Below are 26,865 nucleotides of genomic sequence, written 5' to 3'. Positions count from 1 at the left end.
TGGCAGTCACCATCAAGCTGATGCCAATTAATTTTGTCAGGGTAGCTAACGGCTAGCTGGGGCTTCATCTGATTGGCCCTTGTATCTGGGGCTCCGTCTGATAGGCTAACTGTTGGCATGCTCAAGGTGCATGCACGACGCATGTAAACAAAATGATTTTTTTTATTCATCGTGTGTCAGGCAGTCTTTTGCGATGTGTTTATTGCACATGTTCATATCGCGATGGCGATGAAAATTCGATTCATCGGGCAGCCCTATACAAAACGATTAGCCACAACATTGAAACCACTGACAGGTAGGGCTGGGTATCACCAGGTACCACGCGATATGATACTATCACGATATTTTGCCCACGATAACGATAATATCACGATACAGTGATTCTGCGATAATCGATATATTGCAAGAAATTTCATCCACGATACATCACGATATCTGTGTCAATGAAGAAATTCAGAATTTATTGACTGCACTGAATCCATTTCACAGGAATGACAAAACATTGTCAATCAATTTCACATAAATGACAGCCAAGTAAACAGAGAGTATATTGCACAGTGTCTCTTCTTAACACACACACTGACTACAACTATCATTAAATATCTATATGTGTGGGTTTCAAAACTACTTAAACCATTTTTTTTATTTTATTTGGTTGTATACCTATATTTGAATAAAGATAAAGCTGTCCTCCGAAGAGGGGTGGAGGTGGTGGGCCAAAAAAAGAAAATAAATTTAGTGTATCGATAATGTACCTCAAGACGAAATATCGCGATATATCGTAGTATCGATATTTTGGCACACCCCTACTGACAGGTGATTTGAGGAAGATTGAACATCTCGTATTAATGCAATGTTCTGCTGGGATTCCCTGGATCCTGGCATTCATGTGGATGCTACTTTACACACACCACCCTTGCAAACACTGTTGTGGACAAAGTACACCCCTCATAGCAAAGGCATCCCCCTAAGGCAATTCACTACCAAGGTCCCATTGCCAGACACCACAGAACACCCTCATAGGTTTAATGACCATGCCTTGACAGGTCAGGACTCCTCAATTCAACCTCAGCATTCTGCCATAAAAAATACATTTTTAAAACAAATTAAGAGAACTGTCACAGTATTACACCAATTCAGTTAAACTTCAGGGATATCAATCGGTTAATTTAGTCAGATTAATTCCTGAGCTCGAGTAATCAGGTGTGTGTTCCCTAATCTAAATAGTCATTTATTATTTTTCCATTAAAAAAAAAATCACTACTACGTCACTACAACTGCTACTCCTTTCGCTTCTCCTTCCTCTCCCATTTATTCACTAGTGTCCGCATGTACGCACGCTCCCTCACTCTCGCTCACCCACTCGCACCTTACGCACACACACCTCATGCACTGCCCTATTCCTGAAAGGGGCTACGCCACTCTTACAACAATGGCAACTGCAGATGCAGGAGATCCATCGACAGAACATGAACCCCCTCCTCTTTCACTGAAGTCGCTGGTGTGGAAGTATTTCGCGTCGACAAAAAAGCCACAGTTTGCAAGCTCTGCAGAAACTAGATGGCAGGTTATTTTGTTTAAGTTTCCAATTTACTGAATATATAAGTTATTATTAAATTATTTTGTAATAAATGTTTTAAATTTGACAATGTAGTGTAGCATGGATATGCTAGTTTGGTCTAGCTACCGGAACACACGGATGTCAACAAACAGGTACGTGGCTGCTTGCACAAACACACTGTTTTAACTACTTTTTTATTCATTTTGAGTCATACACGCTACAGTGCTGTGTTGTAAGGTGTCTGCTGATGTTGCATAACTTTTGGTGTGAGATGTGGAGCATGTTAAGACGCTAAAAACACAGTGTAAAGTTCTGACCCCATGCTGTTAGCTGTCAATGCTACATCTCCGTTCACGGAGCTCTGTAATGGCTGGACCAAATTTGTTCGCGTCTTCGGTACTGGCAAGTCAAGGGTAGCTTGAGCAATGAAGCTGCATGTTTAAATCGACCGAAGTTCTCCTTTAAGAGTTGTGATGTTTACACGCCTACATTTCTGTTCTAACATTCATCTAGCAGGTGTGTCAGTCATTGACATAAAGATTCTAAACTTTGCTAAGTAAACTAAAGTTTACTATTCTTCTCAAAATTGAGTTTCTTTTCCAAGGGCATTACAACTAGGGATGAGTACCTATCACATTTTAACCGATACGGTACCGATACTCGGTACCTGCGAATTGGTACCGGTATATATCGGTACCTGTTTTCGGTACTTTTTTGCCTATATGTGTGGTAATTAAAGTTATTTTGTATATAAAAAAAATTGTAAAAACTTCTGAATTTTGAATATTTGTTTAAGTGTCTATCTATGGTCACATTATGCTTGATTTTTGATGATCTAAGTACTAATAATAATCATTGCGACAAAAAATTAACAAAGTCTGCAAATCAAGATAAACTGCAGCAGCAGTGAGCCTGCTTTCTTTTTTTCAGCAGTACAGAGATATACTCCATGAAAGAACATTATAACATATGATATTGTATAAAATAACATCTAATTATAGTAAAAAAAAAAGAGTAAAGTTGCAGTGGGCTACTATTATAAATACGCACCATATATAGTTTTAATTATTATTATTATTATTATTATTATTATTATTATTATTATTGGTAGTAGTAGTAGTAGTAGTAGTAGTAGTAGTACTATTTTTCTGCATATTCTTGACTTTGAATGGGAGCATCTGTAACGCTGCAGTTTCTCGTCGGGCATCAATGAAGTATTTCTGATTCTGATTCATATATTATGAAGTCAGTTATTTAAACTTAAATTTAATTAAACAAGTTGACAGTATGGTAGAAAGATGTCACATTTACATGTCAGGATCTGGTTATTATAGACACAGATTAAATATTTAACTGTCATGTATCATCACAGTAACAGCGTAAGATACATTAGCAGCTATAAACACTTGTTAAACATTATAAAAAATACATATTGTGGTTTGGTGGTTTGGACCTGTAGACTGAACATATAAGAAGTAGTTAATGTTTATAGTCATCAGAGAACGTTACGTTGTTTTTAGTTCGTATCTGTTTCCTGAATTAACTTATTAACTTATGGCACTTTGTAGAAGTGAGCTTTATAAAGTTCACTTCATTGACTCGTATTAGTTTACGGGGCTGAGCTGCCTCCTCCCATGGCGGCGACGTTGACGTACGGTCCAGCGCTCAATGAGGCGTCTTTGTATATATGTCTATGGTGCGACCCACAGCCGGGGAGTTTCAAAACCAGGAAACAGCTGATCACAGCAGTCAGTCCATCACTTTATCCGCGGACGTCGAGATGAGCAACTGGACAGCCGCTGAGAGATCCAGGAGATGCTAGCGTCTCCTCGGTCTCTGTGGCTGTCTTCATTGTCCGCTTGTGTCGTAGCACCAAGCTAATACCGGTCGCTACTTTCAAATTAAAAGCCCCCGCTAAGAAACCAGTTCTAAACTCCAATGGGGTGCAATGTAAAGCTCTTATTTTGAAGACAGAGAATGCAACGTACTTTACGTTCAGTCCCTGTCCCGTCCATACCGTACTTCCGCTCTAACAGACGCCCGTGAAGGTGCGTTCAGGTACCGAAATGTGGTACCGATTGACTTCACGTGAATCGATACTCGGTACTTCGGGGGGAATTCGGTCGGTACCAATAAAAGTACCGAATTCGGTACCCATCCCTAATTACAACTATGTTTGTTCAAGGACAAGAGAGTGTAAACCATGACACTGTGTCAGACAAAATGCCAAAGCAGCATAGTGTTATAATCAGATTTGCCTCGACACTATCAGGCACACATAATGACAAGCAAAGGGAGAATCAGTCTCTGACATTAGGTGATTTCTTAGTTTGTGCTTTTCAAGACAACACCTTGTAATAAGGTCAAATGGTAACATGATTGCCTTTCTCCTCCTCCGTCTTTGAATCTATCTTCACTTACTTATCCTCCATGTCTGCATCCCAGCCAAAACTACTGCATCTGGGAAACATAGCACAGGCCTTTCATACAAAGTCATGGAGTTACTAAATAGAAAGCAGCCATCAGCTGTATGATAACCCTTTTGCTAAACATTGACAGTTTACTGATTCACAATCTTGACTAATCTGAGGATTTGAAATCAGATGAAAACATAAAGAAAGGAAGTCACACAACATTGCCATTTCTACTGCTTTAAGTGGTATTCGTGTAATCTCATATTGGCACAGCCCAATTCAGCTGCCCCTCAGTTCTCTTACCAGAGATAAGATTGAAAGTTGCTCTATTTGAAAAAATGTGGCTGTTACAGATTTGTTCTCTCACAGCACACTGTGGGTACACAACGGTTACTGCAAGCCATGAGTTTGTGAGTCCCCAGATTACCCATTGCAGTATACATTTAGATTGAATTAGAAATCGCTAAGTTTCGATTGATATATCGTATGCGATTTCTGATGATCACAGACGCCCTTCATGTTTATTTACTAATGTGGAGTGTTGAGACTAACTTTATGGAACAACCAGGAGCTAATTGTCATCAAAACAGGCAACTTACCTATGTTGTTGTAATGTACAGTGACCATAAAAGGTAGCGTTATGACACTGTGACATTAACGTTAGCCTTTGCAACGTGATGAAAACACACAAACTAAACACAGTTTTCTAAAGTAATTGTTAACAGTTCGAATTCACATATCGTCTGCAATTTATTCCATCAAAGATTGTAAATTGGAGTTTTGTTTAGTATTTCACAAGGCGGTATGTCACTTTTTGTCACTTACATAAAAGAAAAAAAATCTGTTTTGATTAGCCATTTCCACAACCAAAGTAATACATGAAAGCTGAATTATAAGCTAATTGGCTTAATTTCTAGTAGCAGTAAAGTGCCTTCAATTAGTATAACATTTCTCAACAGTTCAGTGAGTAGCCACCCTTACAAAAATGTACTTTATTTTTTAAAAGTTTGAGTTCATTTTACCTAACGTTATTAGGCCAATGTTAGCTGCTAGCTAGCTAGCTAGCTAGCCTGCTCCTTCCTGCAGCACCTGTTGATAACAAAGCCGCTTCAGACCACACCGAAAACACTGGAATAACGTTACTCACTCGATTTCTGGGTATTCCTTTAGCTGCTAAATCCAACTGGGAACTAGTAAATACGTCGTAGTTTTAATCCAAATCGTTGTTCGGCCCTTATGTTTGTAATTCAGTTTCACACTAAAAGACTTGCCGCCTATCGGACATAGCAGCATAAACCCCCTTCTCCGTCTCTCAAACCGTCATGACCAATTGCAGGCAGGGGGAGGAGACGACGTGCCACCAGCTAGATAAAACAATAATGCTGATTGGATACAGTAATGAAAAGTATTTCGTCCAAACCCATTGCTACATCGATCGATCGATCGACATACATTTGCTCAACAGCTGAGTCAGGTTTTAACAAAATTGTAGCGTTTACATTATGGAATATACATTTAGATATTTAGAATTGCGTTATTTTAAGAATTCTTCTAATGTTACCTTTCCTCGGATGTTATATCTGACTTCCCTGTAGTTATTAAATCACTGCACAAAACTAGGGTTTCTAGTTTTGCACAAAGCTGTGAGCTTTCCCTTATTAATGAAATTACTGCACAAAACTATAGTGTTTCTAGTTTTGCAAAAAGCTGTGGGCTTTCCCTTATTAATGAAATTACTGTAATGACCAAATTAATCAATATCAATTTTTGATATTTTATCACAGATGTTTTTATAGAAAAGAAACTTGTTCGAACAGAAGTACAGAATAATCATGATCATTTTTATTAATTCATCTTCAGTTTCAATATTACAGAAAAAAAACATCCTCTTCATAATATTTATACATTAGTAGTAGTAGAATGCTGTGTCATTGCTTCATTACAAGTGCTGGTCATAGTTTATAGTGTGTGCAGTGTGACACTGACTTCAGTCCAGTGTTACGAATCACTCAATACAAAGGCAGTTTTCAATAACTTGCTTCTTACTCAAATTAATCTTTCTGGGTTGGATTAGTCCTCATTGGGCAGGAGCCACAATGTGCTCTGATGCTGCGTTCATGTCATAATCGGTTTATCTTAAATATGAGTTGTGGAAAACAGAAATGTGGTTAGTTTTCTTACATTTAATACTTTATTATTTCATTTGGATGTGTGCCTTCCACCGAATGACTGACCACTTTTAAATCTTGCAAGAAATGTCACTCTGTTCTTCCACTACATGACATGAACACAACATGAGGCACATATGGTATATGGTAGAAATGGGAGAAATGACAGGAGGGGTGGAGGAAGACTGCTTCAGCCTACCTGGGAAAGTGGTCAAAGCTCAGAAATTCTTAATAGTGCTGTAATTCAGGTCACAAAGGAAAGTTAATAGACACAAACTTCTGATGTGGAAGTTAACACTTCATATCAGCAACTGACACCCTTAAAAAACACATCTTATTTCATCTTGGTGCATTTACTTATCATTAAAGCAACATTATGCAGAATTTGAAATTTTCTGCAATTCGGCGACCCCAACAGCACACACCCGGCACCTTAACATTATCATGTTTACGAGCACCCGAATGCGGCACCTTGCTCTCAAGTGATGTCGGTCGGAGTCTTCTCGGTTGGGTAAAGTCACATCTTACTCAAGCAACACGTTCATTCATGTTTGTTGGTTTTGGAAGAATACTGAGGAGCATGATTGGTGAAACAGAAGCCAGCTTTTGAGACTAGTTGTCAACTCTGTAAAGTCATTAATCTTTATGTGTTTAAAGGGTAACTTCACCAATTTTACACATTAAAAGGTGTTTACAGGTCTCGGGAAATGCTACTACTTATGTGAAAAAGTAGAACAAAGCCTTTTGTTGCTCCAGAGGAAACTGCATGTATTCTGATAAATCGCCTCCAATGATGACTAATTTGCATTGTTGATAATGTAGGTACCAGGTTTTAAAAAAGAAGAAGAATGCAGTAGAATAAAGAGGTGATATCTTTTTTTAAGTTTTTAGGAATTTCGGTTTTTAATAACAGATATTAGACTGCAAGACCTTTTTTCCACATACACAGCAGAACTTACCAAGACCTGTAAACACACTCTAATGTGTAAAACTGGTGGCGTGGACTTTTAAGGATAAGGCTGATCATATTCTACATTTTCCCAACTACCAATACTCCTATCAAACTACCAAAATCAAAAATAAACTGATCAAACAAACAAGCATTGTGTGCGCCTCCAAATTCAGACATACTGACTTCCTCTGTGCTCGAGGGCATAAACACATCAGTGAGCCATTGCACTGGGTGACATGTTCCTTCATTACTATGAATACACACACTACCGTTTAATTTGACAGGGTCACACTTGCACCATCCTGCTGCCCGAAAAACTCAGTGGAGCACCAGATGTGTATCAATCCGCAGCTGAAAATATCCCCGACAAATGTACACGTTCCTCCTGTTTTGGGAATAGTTGATAATAAGAAAAGTTTAGAATATCACAAGCATTATCCTCCAATACTTAAAATGCAAACAACACATTTATGAAGATTAACCATTTCAATTTCATACTGCAGTATTCTTGTGTAAACTATAAACTCCCATAACACCAACTGAATGTAGTATTTTGGTCAAACTAATACTACCAATGTGTGCCATCACTGTTATGAGGACGGTCCCTCCCTGACTACAGATCATGGAAGTCGTTATGTATTTTATTAAAACAATAATTTTCATATTTAATGTCGGACCAGAGTAATCATTACAGTATGGCGACTCAATGAATCCTGGCTCACCCCGCCTTAAAGCTGAGCCCCTGACCCACATCAAAGAGTTTCATGGCTTTCATTGAGAGTCATGATAAGTTTTAGTGTCTAAGTATAGTTTGAAAGTGTTATATCTGGAGAAAAAAAGTTAAAAATACCCTTGTATTATTCCTCTGTTGGCAGAAAACTCATATTTACTGTACTGGCACAAACTATATCAGTAACATCCAAATATGTCTTTATAAGCCTTTAGTTCATATTTCTGTCAACACTGATGTGTTGATCAGTGTGTTCCATGAGAAGATGTAGTGAGACAAGGGTTATCAAGGAGTTTCCATAGAGGATAGAGGATGCCAAATCAGAAAAGAAGAACAAGAACAAGAAGAGTGAAAGAAGGTAGCGAAATAAGAGGGAAATGTTCATGAGGAAGGGAGGAGGGGCAGGAATCTATATCTCTGTATCTACCAGGGAAAAATCAGGGGAAAATGTTTAAGCACAGAGCAAATAAACAGGAGAGAGGGCATAATTACTACTTAGATGATAATATTTAGTCAGAACCATGATAATAATAATAAATAGAATATCATTTAAGAATATTAATAATCATTATCATCAGGTTAATAATAATAATAATAATAATAATAATAATAATAATAATAATACAGATAAATCTCTTATTTTACTTTATTTTTTTGTCCATTGAAATACAGTGATCTCCTCAGAGCAGACCAATAAGGATTCAGCCTCTGTTGGCTCCGATTGGCTGTTGCATATGACATCACAGCTAATGGTGACCAGGTAGACATGCACCACTTCCTGCCCCCGCCTGTTTCCTGTCCAGACAGGAAGTCCTGGCACTGCCATGGTTATAGGTAGCGAGTGACACTGAAGTCTGGGGAGAAAATGTTTTGTTATAATATGATGTGTTTTCTTCTCTCTTTAATATTGTTAAAATATATGTGTAGTGCTCCTGTGAACCTGAAACAGAATGTAATGTACCTGCATCATAGCCGTCCGATGACCATGACGTCTACAACTTCTCCCTTATGCAGCTCCACATACTGCTCTGTCTTAGGTGGTAACATCAGAAGACCATTGGCGCTACGCATTGACATTAGCCTGCTGGATACCTGGTTGCCTTGAGAAAGAGGAACAGAGAGTGTTAATACATCAGCCTGTGTGTGGGTTATAAGTGCATTGTTAACCCTATGGGGTCAGGCTGGAATGGTAAATCAGGGACTGTTCTGGACTGGACTGGATCTGTGCATATGTATATCTGTACATAACTGCATAAATTGCTGTAGCTTTTTAGTCAAATGCTATTCTCAATTTAGTTGCCTGTGTAAATGTTTTGTGTCTAGCTTGACGAGGACTACAAACTCTCATTATATTGTGCAACCAAGTGCTGTCCAAGGACAATCAATTAACCTTAATCCTTTGTTGAATTTGGGGCACAAGTGTAATTTCCACTGCTATTGATTACTACACTGTTTGGTTGGTCCACTGGTAATTAAGGTTCCAATAGAACAGACACTTCTTTAAAACATTACCCATTTTAAGGGGGGGTTTTAGTATTTTATTATAATTTATTTGATTATGAGTTAACCTGTGCTTTGAGCCCAGGGCAGTGGCTCCTGGTGATGCCAAGTCAGAATACAGCGGTGGTATTCTGGTCTGGGATCCAGTTTCACGTCACAGGAGAGCTGAAATACAAGCACAGAAAATGTTACATATAAATGTATGACATATAAATATGGATTGTATACTGTCCAAAAAAAAAATCAGTACCATTCTTATGTCCGTATACTAGGGATGAAATGGTGAACAACGGAAATATAACATGTTAATTCATGAGCATTAGAGGTGCTCGTAGGAGGACTTTGTTACTATTGGATGGAGCCAGGATAACATTTCCCCCCTGTTCTAGTTGTTCCAAAAAGTTTTTAGTTACTTAATGATACATACAGTAATAAGGTGATGAATTACTGATCCCCCATGGCGATGACCTCCTTTATAGTGATTATAAGTGCTATATCATAGGCAACTGGACTTAATTAACTTTTAGTTTTCTTTAGTTCTAACTAATTGGAGGGGAGTTGCAGGCTTTTAAACCCTTTGTAGGAGTGTAATTCAGAGTCATTGGGGCCACTTGTGGGTCATTGACCCAACCGGCCTTCATGTGGGTTGCTAGGGCTAGGTGAGCCCAGGTGTGACTGATTGTTAAGCTGTCTGGTGGGTGTAAGTAGTAATCCTCTGTTCAAAGACAGTTGTTCCAGTTGGACATTGATGGATTATTTTACTCCTCTTTCAAACCATCTGTCTTCTCTGGCCAAGATGTGTACATTGTTTTTGATTGTTCATTTATTGTGCTCTCTTCAAAGTGAAGTCAAACATCCGTTGGAGTTCTTAAGAACTCAGCATCTTTCTCAACGGCATGACAACAGGGTGGGGATTGAACAAGTCATCAAGTTGAAGGATTTCTTCTAAGCTTAATATACCATCATTTCTCTTTAGATTACTTAATAGCTTCTCAATTTAAACTAATGGGTTTGTAATATTGTGTGTGTGTGTGTGTGTGTGTGTGTGGTGTGCGTGCGTGCATGCATGTATGCATTTTACCCTCGCTTTAATTATTGTAGGTCTAGGGTCCAGAATGCCTTGCATCTTCCTCAGAGCAGGAATCACAAACAGGTTACATGTCACCACTGCAGACACTGGGTTACCTAGAAAAAAACACAACACTGGTTGCTAGGGTAACTGTACATGGGCATATCTGCCAACCACCAACTCCAGAGCTAGCTAGCTAGCAATAATTGATACAACTGATATTACTGCATATAGTGTCTACTATATGTATGCACTAATATCAATTTTATCTCTTGCACTAGCCCTTTTTACAGAGACTCCGCATTATCTCTGCAGTTCCCCAATTCTACGCCTTTGTTTGTTCACACACAACCAAGCAGCTCCAGCATAAAGCCGCACCAGTGTGTCAATTCATACAGCAAGCTGACGCTGCAGATCCAAAAGAGGTGTGACAGTACACATCATGTTGTTGACATCTGTGTGTTTCTTTCAACGTGTTTCCCCCAGTGTCCTTCTGTTAATCTAAACAGGTACCTGCTAACTGTTCATAATCATATGAATGCTGCTATAATGTTTTGTGATTGAGATCCTAACCCACCATGCATCCTGGAAAGTGACAAAGTTACATGTTTCGCTCTAAATTACATAAATACATAATCACCATCAGCAAATAGGAGACTGTCTGGCTCTATCACTAGCGGGAAGGGGTGATGCTTTCTTGGGGAAAGTTCAGTTCAGTACTGAAGTCTTGGTCTGGAAGGACGACCGTCACAGTGTCAGTGATTATATCAACACAATAGTAGAAGGAGACAAACAATTGGTGAGTTAAAGGTTTTTGCCAGGAATAGGTTCAGTTTTTCAGACAGGATGACAGACACTTTTCCATGTATAACTGCAGTATTTTTTTGGCTCATATAAGTTGCCAAAGACACTACCAGTTACTACGTTACTGTTGTTTGGTCCTGTCACGTTGCATTGTGGCACATTTCTCTTTATGTTGTTGAGTGAAGGATCTGTTTAGTTATCAGACTGAACACCATCAGATCAATATGCCGCCACTCCGCGCTGCCAGCTTATCAATTCACACAGATCGCCTCTGATTCTACCTCTGGGGCGCACCAGAGCTGCAGCAAAATTTTCACACAGAGGAGGATTTGAAGAATTGGCGCAGGATCCCCGAACTCAAAGGGCAGTATGAATGGGGCTACTGTCCCAATTTGCAAGTAACTAAGTAAGTATTGTTCCTCTATGTGTCTGTTTCGGTTTCTTCTAGATAAGCTACTTGCCTGACATTTATCTTAATGTTATGGTCATAAGGAACACAGAAGACCTTGTGCTTAAGACAAGAGTTGCTGTCAGCAAAAGTTGTCTGAAGCAAGCTCTGAAGACAACCACAGAAGGCTGAGCTGCTATTTTCTTTATTTATTTTCTGCTATTGAGGAGAAACTCAAATTATTCTGCCTTACAGAATTTTGAAAATGTCTCCATAACAGTAACATATCAGTTATCCAATGTCAAATTGATAAGTATTGGCAGATTGGGAGAATATAGCACTAGAATTCCAGTGTGGTATCCTATACTGGGCTTTGAGTTCAAGCCTACCAAAAAGTAGATGCCGGTCATGGCCTGGCCTAGTTTCAACTACAATTGGCCCTTGATGCCAAGAGACCATGTTTTGTCCAAACATCTTAATTTGACTCATATCTCCCAAGAACCCCTTATACTTGTTTTTACTACAACTAGTGCAGTGCCCGTAAGAAAAGTGTATTCCTGTAAAAAAGTGCGAGGTTAAGAAGCTTTTTCATGGATGGCCAAATGAGGCTGTGTTTGAAGGTGGGACGTCAGGGATATTTAGGTTTGTTGTGAAATCTGATATTCCATGGTATAATTGGCTGTTTTTGACTATTTTTGATTTTGCCATTATATTTCATATTAAAAGCTATTTACCTGGTGTCATTATTTTCAGCACAACCTCACATGTGTGACTGTACAGTTATTTTTTTTATTTTGACATACTGTATTAACACAATGGACCTAAAATCACAAAAAAAAACATGAAATCCGAGTAGAAAAAGTTAGATTCTTTTAACCACAAATATGTTTAACAATCCATTTTTTTTTTTTTACTTATAATGCAAATATAAATTGTTGTTTATCTAAATGTGTGCATACATTTAAAAAATTTACAAAGTTATATGTAACTATTTACATTTAAATGCAGGCAATGCTCAGGTCTGCCTGAGCTCCTTCCAGCTGAATGAAGAGCTGCACTGCCTGCTCCACATTCAGCTTCTCCTCATTAAACAAAAAAACGACTCCACTTCTCACTAAACACACTACACCAAACACTACATAACACACTAACTACACACTCCAAACACGCTAAATGTCACAAATCTCTCAACTCTCACACACACCGACCGTCGTTGCATGTCAATCATCCGCCTAGGTCCCTCCCACAACTTCCTGTTCCTCAACAACCAAACTTGCTGCTTGGACATTTTCGTGACAAAAGCCAGTTTTTACCGTTTCTTCCTGCACCAGAAACAAAGCAAACGTGACGGCGATGTTCGCGAAAAAGCGTGGCGGACATTATTTACCCTAGGTCCGGTTTTGGACGTGTCGATGCTTCCGGTCTGTCGCCTCGGGAGGTGGGCCGTGTAGCAGCTAGCGGCTAGCTACACACGAACATCCACAGATTCTGATTCCACTTTGTTGTCCGCGCGTCTCCGGATCTCCTCAGACCCGAATGGGGAATTTAAGTTGCACACAGTGAAAGCACCACACCTCAAGTTATCTTGAAATCGATTATTATTGTCATTACTGCTATTTGTACCGTTGAAGTTGAGTGACTGAAATCCTCGTCATCCTATTCAAAGGCTGCAACAGGCGACTCATCGAACCGGGGTGAAGTTAGTTTCAGTTTGGATATTCTGTGGATATCTACTCGGGTCCAGCTGAGACTTTACTGAGGTTCTCCCAGTGTCAGCAGCAGGAGGACGGTCAGCTCACCTCTCAGAGCCTCGCGCTGAATCACTGAGACTGATTTAGGGGCCGTCATTAAATTACTTAGCATAAATAAATTAATACAAAATAACTGCTGTCTTTTAGAATATCTTTCATGTCATGTGACCCAGTGACTCCAAACCAGCTGCAGATTGTATCAGTAAACTGGACGAGTAAGACACCTATTGTTATTGTATTTTAGTGCTTCCTCTATTTAATATGAATATTAATATGCAGAAATTATGATGAATTATTATGATAAATATTATGAATTATTTCTCAATAGCTTCCATGTCATGTGGCTCACTGACTTCTGAAATGCTCAGGATGTTAACATATTTTCAAGCAGCAATGTCAGCTTCTACACTATTTTGTCTCATGTCTTAGATTCTGATTCTGAAATTCTGAAAATGATTTTCTTTCAAAAATCTCACGAGTAAGTGAGATTTAAAGGGTCACTTTTCAAAAATCTTTCCGGGGGGGCATGCCCCCATACCCCCCTAGTGTTGCTAGGTTATCAACTCAGAGCACAGCTGCTATAAAAAAAATTAGGGGAAACACTGTTCTAAGAATTTTGGACATGTGTGGTTTAAAATATAAGGCAAGAAATTATGACAAATAAATCGCACACCTGGCGAAGGAACCTTGTTACTTGGGCCGATACACCGATGAAAAAAATCTCCCTATTTTTCACAACCCAATGTTGGCAAGTATGCAAATGGGACTTGGCTTCAGAAGAATCTGCATGCGTGTTAAGCCAAAGAAAACTAAAGAGACTATCAAATCAAAGCAGCTAGGTGTCAGATGGTCCAGGGGATTGGACATCAAGGAGATACACACTTTCTGACACTCAAATACACAACCCAGTTACCTCAGGCATAAATGTATTACCTGGCAGAGCAAAGATGAGTTTTCGTGCTCCATCAATGTCAACTGTAGCAAAGGTAGTAGGAAGACTGAGAAACAGAAACACATAGATTAAGTATCAGAGACAATAATAGTATCACATACAATTAACATCAGTTGTACATTGAAGCAGCAGTAACTGCAGTTATATCAGTAAAAAGAAAAGTAGAAATAAAAAGAATAATAGTAATTAATAACTATAGTAGTTACAGTAATAGTGACAGTAATGCTGATAATAGCACAAGCAGTACTAGAAGCAGTAGCAAAACCTTAGCAGCAGTAATAGAAATATGAGAAGTGTCAGCAACACCAGTAATAGTCGTGTAAGTACTAAAAGTAGTAGAAGAAGAAACAATAGTAGTTATTAGGCGATACTGCAAACTTTGGTATCGATCCAATACCAAGTAAGTACAGGGCCAGTTTTGCTGATACCGATACTGATACTTTTTACTTGAAAATTCCTGATCAATGAATGATTTTGTACTTTTGCCTTTAATTAGTTGACCATGATTATGATTATGATAAAACACAGGACAAACATTTTAGCCAAATAAGAAAATTATATTTAACATAATTAAATCTATAACCATAATCTGCATGTAGCCTGAAAAGAAATACTAATGTTCCTTCGACAGATATACAAAAGGGTTATTATATTCTTGAGGTAGGCTATATATCTAAATGTAAGTATAGATTTTTGAGTTCCAGTTACAGTGAACCTGAGTGAGCGGAGTGAGAGAGTTGAAGAGGAGCACTGTGCTTAAGGACTGAGAGAGACGCTGTGCTCACACAAACTCTGTGAAGAATTACAAGTGATTTGCTGAATTTATAGAAGAGAAACTACAACAAAAATATCGATCTCATCACGCTAGTATCGATCCGATACCAATACGCACCTTGGTATCGATACTATCGTTATTTGGATCGATCCGCCCACCCCTAGTAGTTATACACTGTGTGCACGATTATTATGCAAGTCTTATTTTTGAGGATTATTCTTATTAATGAACAACTATAGTGCTCTCGGTTAATCCAAAATTTTGATAAACCTCAAACATGATTAATTAAGAAAGTAAAAGTGAGGTTTTGGCTTTCTTATGAGAATATCCATTTGTGTCTATTATTGGGCAACTATTAGTGTGCAGAATCATTACGCAACTAAATCAAAAACACACATTTTCCCATCTCACTTTTTTATTTTCATCTGTTTAAGTGAGAATTATAAACAAACAACTCAAAACTTTCAAATAAACATTTCTGACCTTAAAAAAAAAATAAAAATAAAAAATCAATGACCAACATATCCACCCTTCTTTTCAATAGCAGTGATAAGCATTCCATTCATGGAGTCTTGTCAGTTTCTTGATCTGTTGATGATCAACTTTTTGCACAGCAGCAAACACAGCCTCCCAGACACTGTTCAGAGTGGGGTGTACTGTTTTCCTTCACTTTAAGTCTCCAATTTAAGAAGGGCCCACAAGTTCTCAATTGGGTTCAGGTCAGGTGAGAAAGGGGGCGATGTTATAATCTTTTCATCTTTAAGGCCTTTACTGGCTAGCCATGCAGAGGAATACTTGGATGCATGTGATGGAGCATTGTCCTGCATAAAAATCATTGTCTTTTTGAAAGATGTAGACCTCTTCCTGTACCACTACTTGAAGAAAGTGTCTTCTCAAAACTGGCAGTAGGTTTGGGAGTTGATTTTGAGTCCATCTTCAACCCGAAAAGGTCCAACCAGCTCATCTTTAATAATACCAGCCAATACCAGTACCCCACCTCCACCTTGCTGGCGTCTGACTCGAAGTGGAGCTCTGTGCCCGTTACTGATCCAGCCAGAGGTGCCATCTGGTCCGTCAAGAGTCACTCTCATTTCATCAGTCCATAAAACCTTTGAAAAATCTGTCGTCAGATCTTTCTTGGCCCAGTCTAGACGTTTCAACTTATGTGTCTTGTTTAGTTGTGGTCGGGTTTCAGCCTTCCTTACCTTGGCCATGTCTCTGAGCACTGAATATCTTGTATTTCTGGGTACTCCAGATAGGTTGCAGTTATGGAATATGACAGAACTCGAAGATAATGGGTTTCTGGTAGCTTCACACTTGATTCTTCTCAAATCCTTGGCAGTTAATTTGCATCTTTTTTTCTCAATGCATTTCTTGCGACCCTGTTGACTATTTGCAACAACGTTTGATGGTTCTGTGATCACGCCCCAGTATCTTAGCAATTTCAAGAGTGCTGCATCCCGCTGAGAGGCTTTTTGTAATTTTTGACTTTTCAGAGTCAGTTAAATCTCTTTTTTGGCCCATTTTGCCAAAGGAAAAGAAGCTGCCTAATAATTATGCACACCTTGATACAGGGTGTTGACCTCCTTAGGCCACACCCTCCCTCATTACACAGATACACATCACCTGCTATGCTTAAATCCATTAAGCATTCAAGTTTATGCAGCTTGGAGTTAGGAAATATGCATAGAAATGATGATATGTTCAAAATACTCACTTGCCTAATAATTGTGCACACAGTGTAGCAGTAGCAGCAGTAGAATGATATTAGCAGTAGGTGTTGGAGTAGTAAATGGGATAGCAGTAGAAGTAGGAATAGTAGTATTAGTACATGAGTAGTGACAGTAAGAAATAGCACTGGAAACTGTAAATGCAGCTTTAGGAAGCTTGAAGAATATGAGCAATGAATGAGTTCACCTTATTCCTAACCAGGGGTCAATAAGAAAATTAGTTTGGATATAAAATCACGTTTCCCTATTTTTAGTTTCCCCGGCAAAACTCCCCACCCCTCCCTGTCTCACCCTGGCTTCATAAAGACTCGTCCAAAGTGGATCTGAGCATGGAGGTCAATATCCAGCACCTGCTTTAGGTAGTCCTGATGAGACACAGAAACACAGACTGATGGAGAACAATAATACTGTAAAATTTTAGCTGATTCAAGTTTCAAGCAGAACTGCGTTCATATATTGTTAGATTAGAAAGACAAACCTGTTTCTTTATTCAAAATCAGAACATCAATTCAACAGGCCTGTGAAAAATCTTTAGATAGTTTGAGGAGATGGGTCATAGATGAGTGGTTACCTTCTCTCCCATGGACACACCCCCTGAGGTGATGATGACATCCGCCCGACTGATTCCCTCATGGAGAGCTGACAGCAAGTCATCAGGGCTGCAAACACAGTCATAACACATCAAACCCAGCTATCTGCTCATGGGAAGTGCTACTTAGCCAAAACAGTGGAACAATGTCTGTGGTGGAGCTTTGTCAAGTCTGACAAAATAATCCGATTGACGTCGAAGTGAATTCATGAGCGATGCGCTGGACTGGCTTTGAAAACTACATATTATTAATGGAAAGCTTATGTTAGAAACTGTAGATTTGGGGACACTATAGCCTAAAACTCTACAGGCAGAGTGTACTTTTGCAAGCTACAATTTATGTTTTTAAAATTGTATGCTTTCGAATATACTTCCTGAATTTATGTTTTTCAACACTCTTAATATACTAGTTTGGTCTAGCTACCGGAAGACACGGATGTCAACAAGCCGATATGTAGCTCCTTGCACAAACACACTGTTTTAACTACTTTTTTATTCATTTTGAGTCATACACGCTACAGTGCTGCGTTGTAAGGTGTCTGCTGATGTTGCATAACTTTTGGTGTGAGATGTGGAGCATGTTAAGACGCTTATAACACAGTGTAAAGTTCTGACCCCATGCTGTTAGCTGTCAATGCTAAATCTCCGTTCACGGAGCTCTGTAGTGGATGGACCAAATGTGTTTGCGTCTTCGGTACTGGCAAACCAAGGGTAGCTTGAGCAATGAAGCTGCATGTTTAAATCGACCAAAGTTCTCCTTTAATGAAATGTAGTCTGTGCAACATTTGTATCAATAAACTAAATGTCATCATAGCAGAGCAGTTTTTTATATAAAGCTAAAAGGATCCTACTTGTCTCCGACAATGCCCAGGTTGATGGTGGGATATCCATGTTCCTGGATGGTAGACAGTAAAGTGGAGCGGTTTGAATCTCTTATCTTCCCTGGGTGGAGGTCATCCTCTGGATTCAACAGCTACACAGAGAAAAATTCAACGGAGATCTTGATTCAGTAGAAAAGTGATGACATATGAGGAAATGGAAAATAATGGTTGCTATTCTGTCATCGTTAGGTAACCTAAGGGGCCTCAAATGGTTTCACACATTATGATAGAGATGCAGGTTATCAGGTAGTTTCCTTTAGAAGGAACTTGAAAAGGGGCCCAGCGTTTTGATCCCAGTTGATAGATTATATGATGCATAGACAGTTGAAGGATATAAGCAGAGACAAAGTAAGTTTTCTTTTAGTTTTTGGTGGAAACTATACCCATGTGTACTCTACTCCATGGCCATACCTAGACCTGTCACGATAATCAATAAATCATGTAATCATTTACAACTGTCTGTCAGCCCCCTCCTGTTTTCTTTTATGTTTGACTGTTTAGCTGTTGTTACATGTTTTGTACAGTTTGGTAAAGTCAAAAACTGTAAATAAAGTATCAAAAAAAAAAATAAAAATAAATAAATAAATCATGTAATCGTACGACAAATTAAAATGAGCTCGGTAATTTTGCTGGCCTCGATAATTTCCATTTGCACGCTTGTTTCATTTCCTCGTGTCTCTCACGTGAACCCTCTTGTTAGTCACTCTTTGTCTCTCTGTGGGGAGGCAGGGCCCTGTCCCTGGTATATCACAGAGTGCAGCATGAGAGCCCCATGAGGAGTAGCAAGCCAGAGCTATCACTAGTTGAGATTTGGAAAAAAACAAAGATGGAATTGGTTTCAAAGCCAAACGCAATAGCGGCAATGTGGGAGCACTTTGGATTCAAACTGAATGACCGTGGTGAACCACTTAACCTGGACGAGCTAGTATGTCGCATATGTTGTAAAACAGTAGCAACTAAAAGCGTCAATACAAACATGCATCTGCACCTAAAGCACGATCATCCAATACAGTTTTCCCAGCTGGGGAAAAAAACTATAACTAAAGCTACAGAGGGGCCGTCTCCGTCTTCCCGACAGTCCAGTACAGTACAAAATGGTGCGCACTCACAGACAGTGCAGTTCACTACATCACTAAAGAGATGCAGCCCTTTAATACCAGCGAAAAGCTGGCATTTCAACAAATGCTGCAAACATTTGACAGCCAATACGAATTGCCTGGGAGAACATACGTATTACAAGCGGCAATTCCACAACTGCACAACAGCATGAAAGACATGCAATTTTTGCTAACAAAAACTGAGAGTCCTTTTTATTTTTATTTTTGGTTGCTTTGTTTATTTATTTTGGATATTAAAAATGTCTTCTTCACATTCCAATTCCAATGTTAAATATTCTTTAGAAATAAAAGTTTACTGATCTTTGAAAAGGTGTACTTGCATTATTATGCCATTATCATTATATTAGTTGAAAAATTATCTCAAAACAACAATATTATCGTTTATCGCAATAATTTGTGGGACAATTAATCGTCCAGCAAAATTGGTTATCAGGAAAGGCCTAGTTTAGCACAACTTAACTCAACATAATGTTGTTGGATTGTGTCAATTATCTAAAGCTAGGGTCTGTAATGTTCAGAAACACATTTTGTTATACTGGGTGAAATGGTCCTTCTATCCTGAGAGTAGTCAATACATTATGTATTCAGAAAAAGGAACAAAGATAATCAGACCTCTGTGGCAGCTGCAGGACTGAGGAAAAATCTGACCAAGCCGTGCTTTTCGGGCCGTATAGCATGGATTGGTCAGATTTTTCAGCACACTCCTCTGCAGGAATACGGAGGTGCAGGAGAAGAGGTTCATTTTGTTACAATGGCAGAGAAGGGAGGGGGGGTGACATAATGAAAGGAGCAGAATCTGAACAGCCTGTAGGAGCGCTGTGTTACCAGTGGGTCGGCTGCAGAGACCATGCAGGAATCACTTGTTTTCCTCATTCAGGGAGTTGGCAGGCTCAGGGAGGACCAGCTTATATATGTAGAGACCAGAGAAAACATGTTTTTTATGATATGGGACCTTTAAGGGAAACTGGATTGTTAGCTTCAAAGGATGAGGTGGGTAACAAGAGAATATAACTTCTAGCTTGTAGTTCAGTGAAATTAATTTCCAGACAGGATCTGACCAACAGCTCCTGTGCAGTGGCACTACATGAAACAGTGGCCATCCATCATGATGTTTGCTAGTTAGTTTCACTTGAGTGCATTATGTACCTTGCCAGCTAGGATTAATGCCATCCATCTAGTGGTAGTTTGATAAAATTTCAACGAGTGTTGAAATGCTTTGTAATGCTTTGTATCATGCGCTGTATAATTTGTTTATATAGATTTATAACATTTATTTCAGTTCGTAAAGTGTTCTGTTTGGGGCCTCATGTGGCGAATGATACCAAAATGTCCTATGTTTTGTAAGGCTTTTGAACGCCTCAGGTTTTTCTTAATTGGGTTCTCATTTGTTTGGGCAGGTGTCAATCATTTTCTCTGTTATTTGGGATTAACCTGTCGGATTGTTAGAGGGACAGGTCTAGAGAAAAGCATGAGGATCGAGAGCTGTGGAGAGAAGCGGAAAGACTTAAGTCCAAGCAAACTTTCAAATAACTTTATGAAAAGTATTATTTTGGTCAATAACAGTATAGCTGCAATAAGTAGGTGATTTGTTAATTCTTAACAGGGGGGATGGCCCGATGCGAGCATCACCCTGCCCTGACACACCAATGTACACACTCTTAACATAACTGTGACATTTCTAATTCTACAATTCCATTTTATCCAGTTATCTTCCTTATCTAACTACTACAATTTTCCTTTTATAACTGAATTAAATTGAGTAAATACAACTTTAAATTGTATGCAGTGGAATGAGTTTATTCAGGCAGGGATTTCTCATGTTTCTCACAATACACTTCAAGCAGGGTTATTTTAAGTTACATGACCCCTTGGAATTTTTTACCATCTAAATTCCTTGAAGGACAATGAACATTGTGCAAAATAGTAGAGCCCGACCGACTTATTTGTTGGCCGATTTTATCAGCCAATATTAGAATTTATCAGAATTTTTTACCATCTAAATTCCTTGAAGGACAATGAACATTGTGCAAAATAGTAGAGCCCGACCGACTTATTTGTTGGCCGATTTTATCAGCCAATATTAGCCCTATCACAAACATATCGGCATCAGCGTATATATAGTCTGATATGAAGACCTTATATTTAAAAACTACAAATATATAATGGCAAAAGTCTCTCCTGCAGGGTGCGTTTCAACGGGGGTTCAAACAGCTGGTGTCACGAAATTCAACAGCTACCTCACTAATGGTAAAAATATAAACCAGCATAAAAATGACAATTGCCAACATAACATAAGCCACCATGGTCTGAACAGACCCACTAAAAACACTCACAAAGTAACATTAAGTTTTAGAACATAAATAGCAAACTTACTAATAACTTATTAACTAATATTAAACTGTCAGAAAAAAATAATCTCTGAAAAAACGTTAACATTACTGAAAATAAATCTGTGCGGCTGCTACAGGTTTTATTCCGCCCTCCGCACAGCATCATACCAGGAACGTTTCAGAAGCGGAGCCTTTTGCCTGCCGTTGATCTGGTAATTTTTCATTTTTATACAGTTGGGAGTCTGCTCAGGGTGTTTTATTTTGAAAATTGGCTGGATACTCTATGCCATTCCTGTGTCTCTGACTTCCTGTTGGCCTGATCTGCTCTGTGAAGCTTGTTGCAGCTTTCATCAAAAATAAACCAGGCAGCCGAATCACAACACAGCCGTGCCCGCCATGACTCCACAGTGCGCCTCCACAGTGCGCCAAAGCACAAGTGGCTGCAATTTGTAACACACTATCTGCTACTAGGGGATGGGGAGTGATGTCAGGTTAACAAGGGGGATGCTTTTTGGTAATTTTGCTAACAAGGGGAATGGCATTCCCCTCATTCCCCTACAAATCGCCTACTGGTTGCAATTAATAAACTAACCAGGCCTCTCGAGTAATTTTACAAACATCACAGATTATATATTTTTGTAGCACTCACTAATTTGTTCCCATGTAGTTTGATACATTAAAGGGGTGTTCATGAAAATACTAAAACAGAGTTGAGTGAGAGGGCTACTCTTTTCTTTCAATTCAGTTTGTGTTGAGGGTTAAAATTAATGTTGATAATAGATACCACAACATATTCATCATTAAATTGAGGCATTAACCTGGTGGAATATCAGTTGATGCTGTATTTTGTGTTTCTTCTCTGAGACAGACATTAATGAAAGAATTAAAATGACACAGACAATCAGAGCTCAACTTTGGGTAGGGAAGAGATTCAGGACATTATTCGGGACATGAAAAAAACAGAAGGTGATTGAGATGAGAAAGGAAGAGCAGGTACTGAACCTTTAAACTCAATTTAACAATAGCACAAACACCTTTTATCATTAGAATGTAATAATGTACTATTATGTATGACATTTTTTGCTTCAACACACACTCATTTTACATTTATCTACAGCTTGACTAACATTTTTATTATATAAATGCAAAATGATGCAAACTTTTTTTTTTCATCTTTCAAGTTTTTTTAATACATTATTTTAATACACAGTCACAGAGATTTGATCATGATTAGATTACAATGTGTCTGTGGTATGAGTTTCTCTCAACTTTAACACATGTTATTCACATGTAATACTGCTTGACAGTAGTGATGTTCGATACCACTGATTTCCTTTCCGATCCGATACTGAATGAAATTCAGGCTGGTATCAGCAATACCGATCCAATACCGATACTTCGTGCAAATACACCTAATGTGTCTGGTAAATCTAAAAAGAAGTATTGTAGTTCAAATCATAGCTTCATAAAGAATACAAGACACCAAAGTAAGTTATTCATTTATCTATTTTAAAATCACAGGGCAAAACAAATTATGGGGCTACTCTGCACTGACTGCTTAATCTTATTTAGATTCAACTATGTATGTAGTCTCTCCAAATAGCCGACAATAAGGGGATACAAACACTTGCTGTTTTATAATACTGGGTGACTCCAATTGAAATTGTCAGTAAAATATTTAATTAAATAAATGCCACAATAATTGCACAAGTTTGTCAATACCTACATTTCATATTCATACTCAAAATTTTAATTTCACAGTTAAGGCTAATTAGACTGATTGTAAATAATAACAGATATATTTTTTAGATAAAATGTTATTTTTTAAACATCTTTTCTAGTATCTATTTTTCACCATGGCTGTTTATCGCAATTGCTTTGTATAATTTAATGCGACCTAGTCTATGTAATCCACTTTAAATGATCAATTCTTTAGGAAACCTTACCTGAATAAATCCAGGCCTTTTTGCCTATGTAAAAATATCTCAGTGATACACATAACATTACTTGAAGCTGAACTCATGCAGTTATTTGTTGAAGCATTTATTTATTTTGTTACTTATTTCATAACCATATTCATTAATTTGAACAACTCCAACAGCAACAGTACTTTGCGCCACTTAAAGCTCCACATGTTCTTCCTCTGTACAGTGGAGAGGACAGTGCCTGCCTGCAGTACGGAAGGACTCCGCCAGAGACGTCTGTCTTGCCCTAGCAGCAGCACCTGACACTGTGCTCTCCTCTTCTGTCCGCCTCATCATAAATGCCTCATATTCTGTGTTGTGGTTTAACCTGAGGTGTTTCACAAGGTTTGCTGTGTTGCCACAGCTCCTTACTGTTTTCCACAAACATCACAAACTGCGTCTTGGCTGTTTGTGGAGCTGAAATAGCTCCACACATGACTCCTTTTACGCTCTGCCATTGTGTCTACAGATTGAGACTCAGAGACTGACGGAGCAGCGTGCAGCTGCACTTGTGCATTATGCATTACGCGCTTACCCAGGTGGAAGAAGTGTTCCTGTTAATGATATTCATTACCTCAAATGACAGAAGTATCAAACGTATCGATATTTTGATTTGAGAATCGATTTTAGGGCATAAAAATCTGGTTTCGGAGGTATCGATATTTCAGTATTGATCCGCACATCACTACTTGACAGATCATTTAAGGTTCTGCACACTGACCCATAGACACAATTTTAAAGCTACTGTTTTGTTACTTCTTTACTATTTTTTTATTGATCAGACGTTCAACTTTTCTCCATCAAAAACCCCAAATTCTAATTGCAAAGGAAAAGAAGAAAAGCAGAAAAGCTTGTATGAAGTATTTTCATCCGTTCTTGTGTATGTACCTCATTTCCTGTGGACATAACAGCCACCACAGGGAACTTGTGCACGCTGACCTCTGTCACTCCCACTGTAGCCAACAGTCCAATCTCTGAAGGGCCCATATGTGTGCCTTTAGCCAGCACACACTCCCCTCGCCTGATGTCATGACCTATTGGCCTGTTTACACACACAAAGACCTTACAATCAAAATTAGCTAGTAGCTCTCTCACACAGCTTTGATAGCAATTAGTTTCCATTTAGTTTATTTAGCGTATTGTGGTTTGGTTTTACCTGATGTCCTGTCCGGGGCGGGCCTGGACCATAATCCTCACCTCCAGCTCCTCTGTGCCCTGAAATAAGACAGACTTGCAGTACCATACCTGCTAACAAAACACATACTGTCCATACACATCGGTGATGTAATGCCAACATTGGGCCCATTAACAAGCACAACTGGTCAAACTTGACAAGCTAACATCCTTACATCCTCAGACTCCCGCAGAAGCTCTGTGTCTTCCACTTGGACCACAGCGTCGGCTCCACAAGGAATTGGGGCTCCGGTCGTCACCCTCATCACCTGACCTGGCATCACTGTATGGGTGGGCTGCAAACACATAAACACACATAAACTTATTGAGTTGCAGAGGTGCTTCTAGAGCAATGAATATAACTGAGCATTTTACTTCAGAAGTCCCAGCAGAGCCAAGTATCTACAGTACCAAGTGTGTCCAGTACCAAATTTTGATGAAAACTATAAAAACAAGAAGCAGCAGACACATTACTGACAGTGATAGTGAAGTTTACAAGATATGAAAGTAGGACTAGTGGTGGTAATAGTCAAAGCTTTAGCAGCAGTAACAGTCATTTTGCTCAGGGATGTAATGTCAACAGTTACCCTGCTACCTAGTGTCTCTTCAAACATGAATAGCAGGTGCTGTAGCCGTGGTGTTTTCTTTCCCCAGATGCAGCAGGACAGATATCTGTGACACCACCTGATATGGAGTGTTACAATTTCAATTCTGAATCAAAAATTCAATCAAGATGAGAATTCAAATTAATTAATCAAAATCCAAAGCAGGATTGGTGATTCTCCCAGTACTTTTTTCCCTCTCAACCCTTGCCAAAACTTGCGTTTTCAGTGTATTTCTGAAGAACAACAAAAACAACACCAGCAGCATGTATGGGTTGCCATCTATAAATTGCAAAAAGCAGTTTTGCTGTTAAGAAAACTCATGTTGTTGTTGTAGTAATAAGTGACTCCATTTGTTCAAAATTTAATGGTGAACTCCTGTTATCAAATTCAATATTTATCACTGAAATCCAACCATATGGCTTGGTGTGGTACATTCCAAAAAGGTTATATTCAGATAAAAATCAAACCAGATCAGAAAATCAGATATTTTGGTCTATTACTGATGTGTAATTTTGCTAAATCAGTAGTGCACCTCCTTGAAAATTTCACACAATAAATGATAAACCTGTAACTGCCAAAAATAAAAAAGGCAAAATGTGGTTTTCTTACTGTGATCACAAAGGTGTTGAGGAGGAGCAGAACTGACCAGTGCAAAGAAATGCCGGCAGACCGCTTAGGGAGCAGGGCTCTGTGTGCAAGTTACCAGAGCAAGTTGAAGGAGTGTAGCACCCTATAAAGTAATAATTTCCTGAAAATGTAATAACACCTGAAAATGTAATAAAATTTGCACTTAACTCGATCTAAAATGTAATAAAACCCAAAAATTTTAATAACTTCACCAATAATGTAATAAAATATCCTGACTGATATTGTAATAACATTTTTGCCGATAATGTATTACCTTATTACATTATTGGGAATTTATTACATTTTCAGTTGGGTCTTTTTTTTTTTCAAAACTGATGTAATATATATGTTAATTTTCGGTCCAGAGTTCTACATTTTGTGTTATGAGAATCTAAGAATGTTATATGCACTGGATTTGAAACAACAGAATGACTATTGCATTAAATTGTAGACCTTGAGTACCATACAGCCTGCTTGCAGATGGAGAGTGATGGCAGGTTGACATTTTGCTAACAAGGGGGATCATCCCCCCTCAAATTGCCTACTGCATACAACCATATGCACATGTGCAGATACTCAGGGACATGCAACTACATCCTGGTCCTACTGAGTGGGTGATGGACTTACCTCCTTGGGAGACCAGAATTCCAGCTCAGATATAAGCTTCTGAGCAGCACTGGAGACCCAAAGTAACTCTTCCCTAAACGTACCTCTTTACTTCACAGATTTCCAACAAATCACTACCTCATGAAAACAACCACAAACCAGCAAACCACCTTCGGAA

General features: G+C 38.7%; 2 protein-coding genes across 6 annotated transcripts in view; both read right to left on the bottom strand.

The window, feature by feature from the left end:
* The window catches only part of pals1a (protein associated with LIN7 1, MAGUK p55 family member a), a 103,204-nt gene extending 97,900 nt beyond the window's left edge, over window positions 1-5,304 (bottom strand). For all 3 annotated transcript variants that reach the window (XM_030443849.1, XM_030443851.1, XM_030443850.1), the window contains exon 1: window positions 5,123-5,304. The gene's annotated coding sequence lies outside the window, so the exon portion shown is untranslated. The remainder of the gene's footprint in view (window positions 1-5,122) is intronic.
* A 491-nt stretch (window positions 5,305-5,795) lies between these two features.
* gphna (gephyrin a) overlaps window positions 5,796-26,865 on the bottom strand; it is a 143,299-nt gene continuing 122,229 nt past the window's right edge. For all 3 annotated transcript variants that reach the window (XM_030391843.1, XM_030391844.1, XM_030391845.1), the window contains 11 exons: window positions 25,026-25,145; window positions 24,833-24,891; window positions 24,565-24,718; window positions 18,235-18,356; window positions 17,366-17,453; window positions 17,086-17,159; window positions 14,271-14,335; window positions 10,407-10,510; window positions 9,394-9,490; window positions 8,787-8,925; window positions 5,796-8,679 (listed from right to left, as the gene is read on the bottom strand). In XM_030391843.1, the coding sequence (XP_030247703.1) occupies window positions 8,792-8,925; window positions 9,394-9,490; window positions 10,407-10,510; window positions 14,271-14,335; window positions 17,086-17,159; window positions 17,366-17,453; window positions 18,235-18,356; window positions 24,565-24,718; window positions 24,833-24,891; window positions 25,026-25,145 (1,017 nt within the window). In that variant the 3' untranslated portion in view covers window positions 5,796-8,679; window positions 8,787-8,791. The remainder of the gene's footprint in view (window positions 8,680-8,786; window positions 8,926-9,393; window positions 9,491-10,406; window positions 10,511-14,270; window positions 14,336-17,085; window positions 17,160-17,365; window positions 17,454-18,234; window positions 18,357-24,564; window positions 24,719-24,832; window positions 24,892-25,025; window positions 25,146-26,865) is intronic.

The sequence above is a fragment of the Sparus aurata genome, chromosome 16, assembly GCF_900880675.1.
Source record: "Sparus aurata chromosome 16, fSpaAur1.1, whole genome shotgun sequence".
Lineage (NCBI taxonomy): Eukaryota > Metazoa > Chordata > Actinopteri > Spariformes > Sparidae > Sparus > Sparus aurata.
This window is presented reverse-complemented; position numbering and strand designations above follow the sequence as displayed.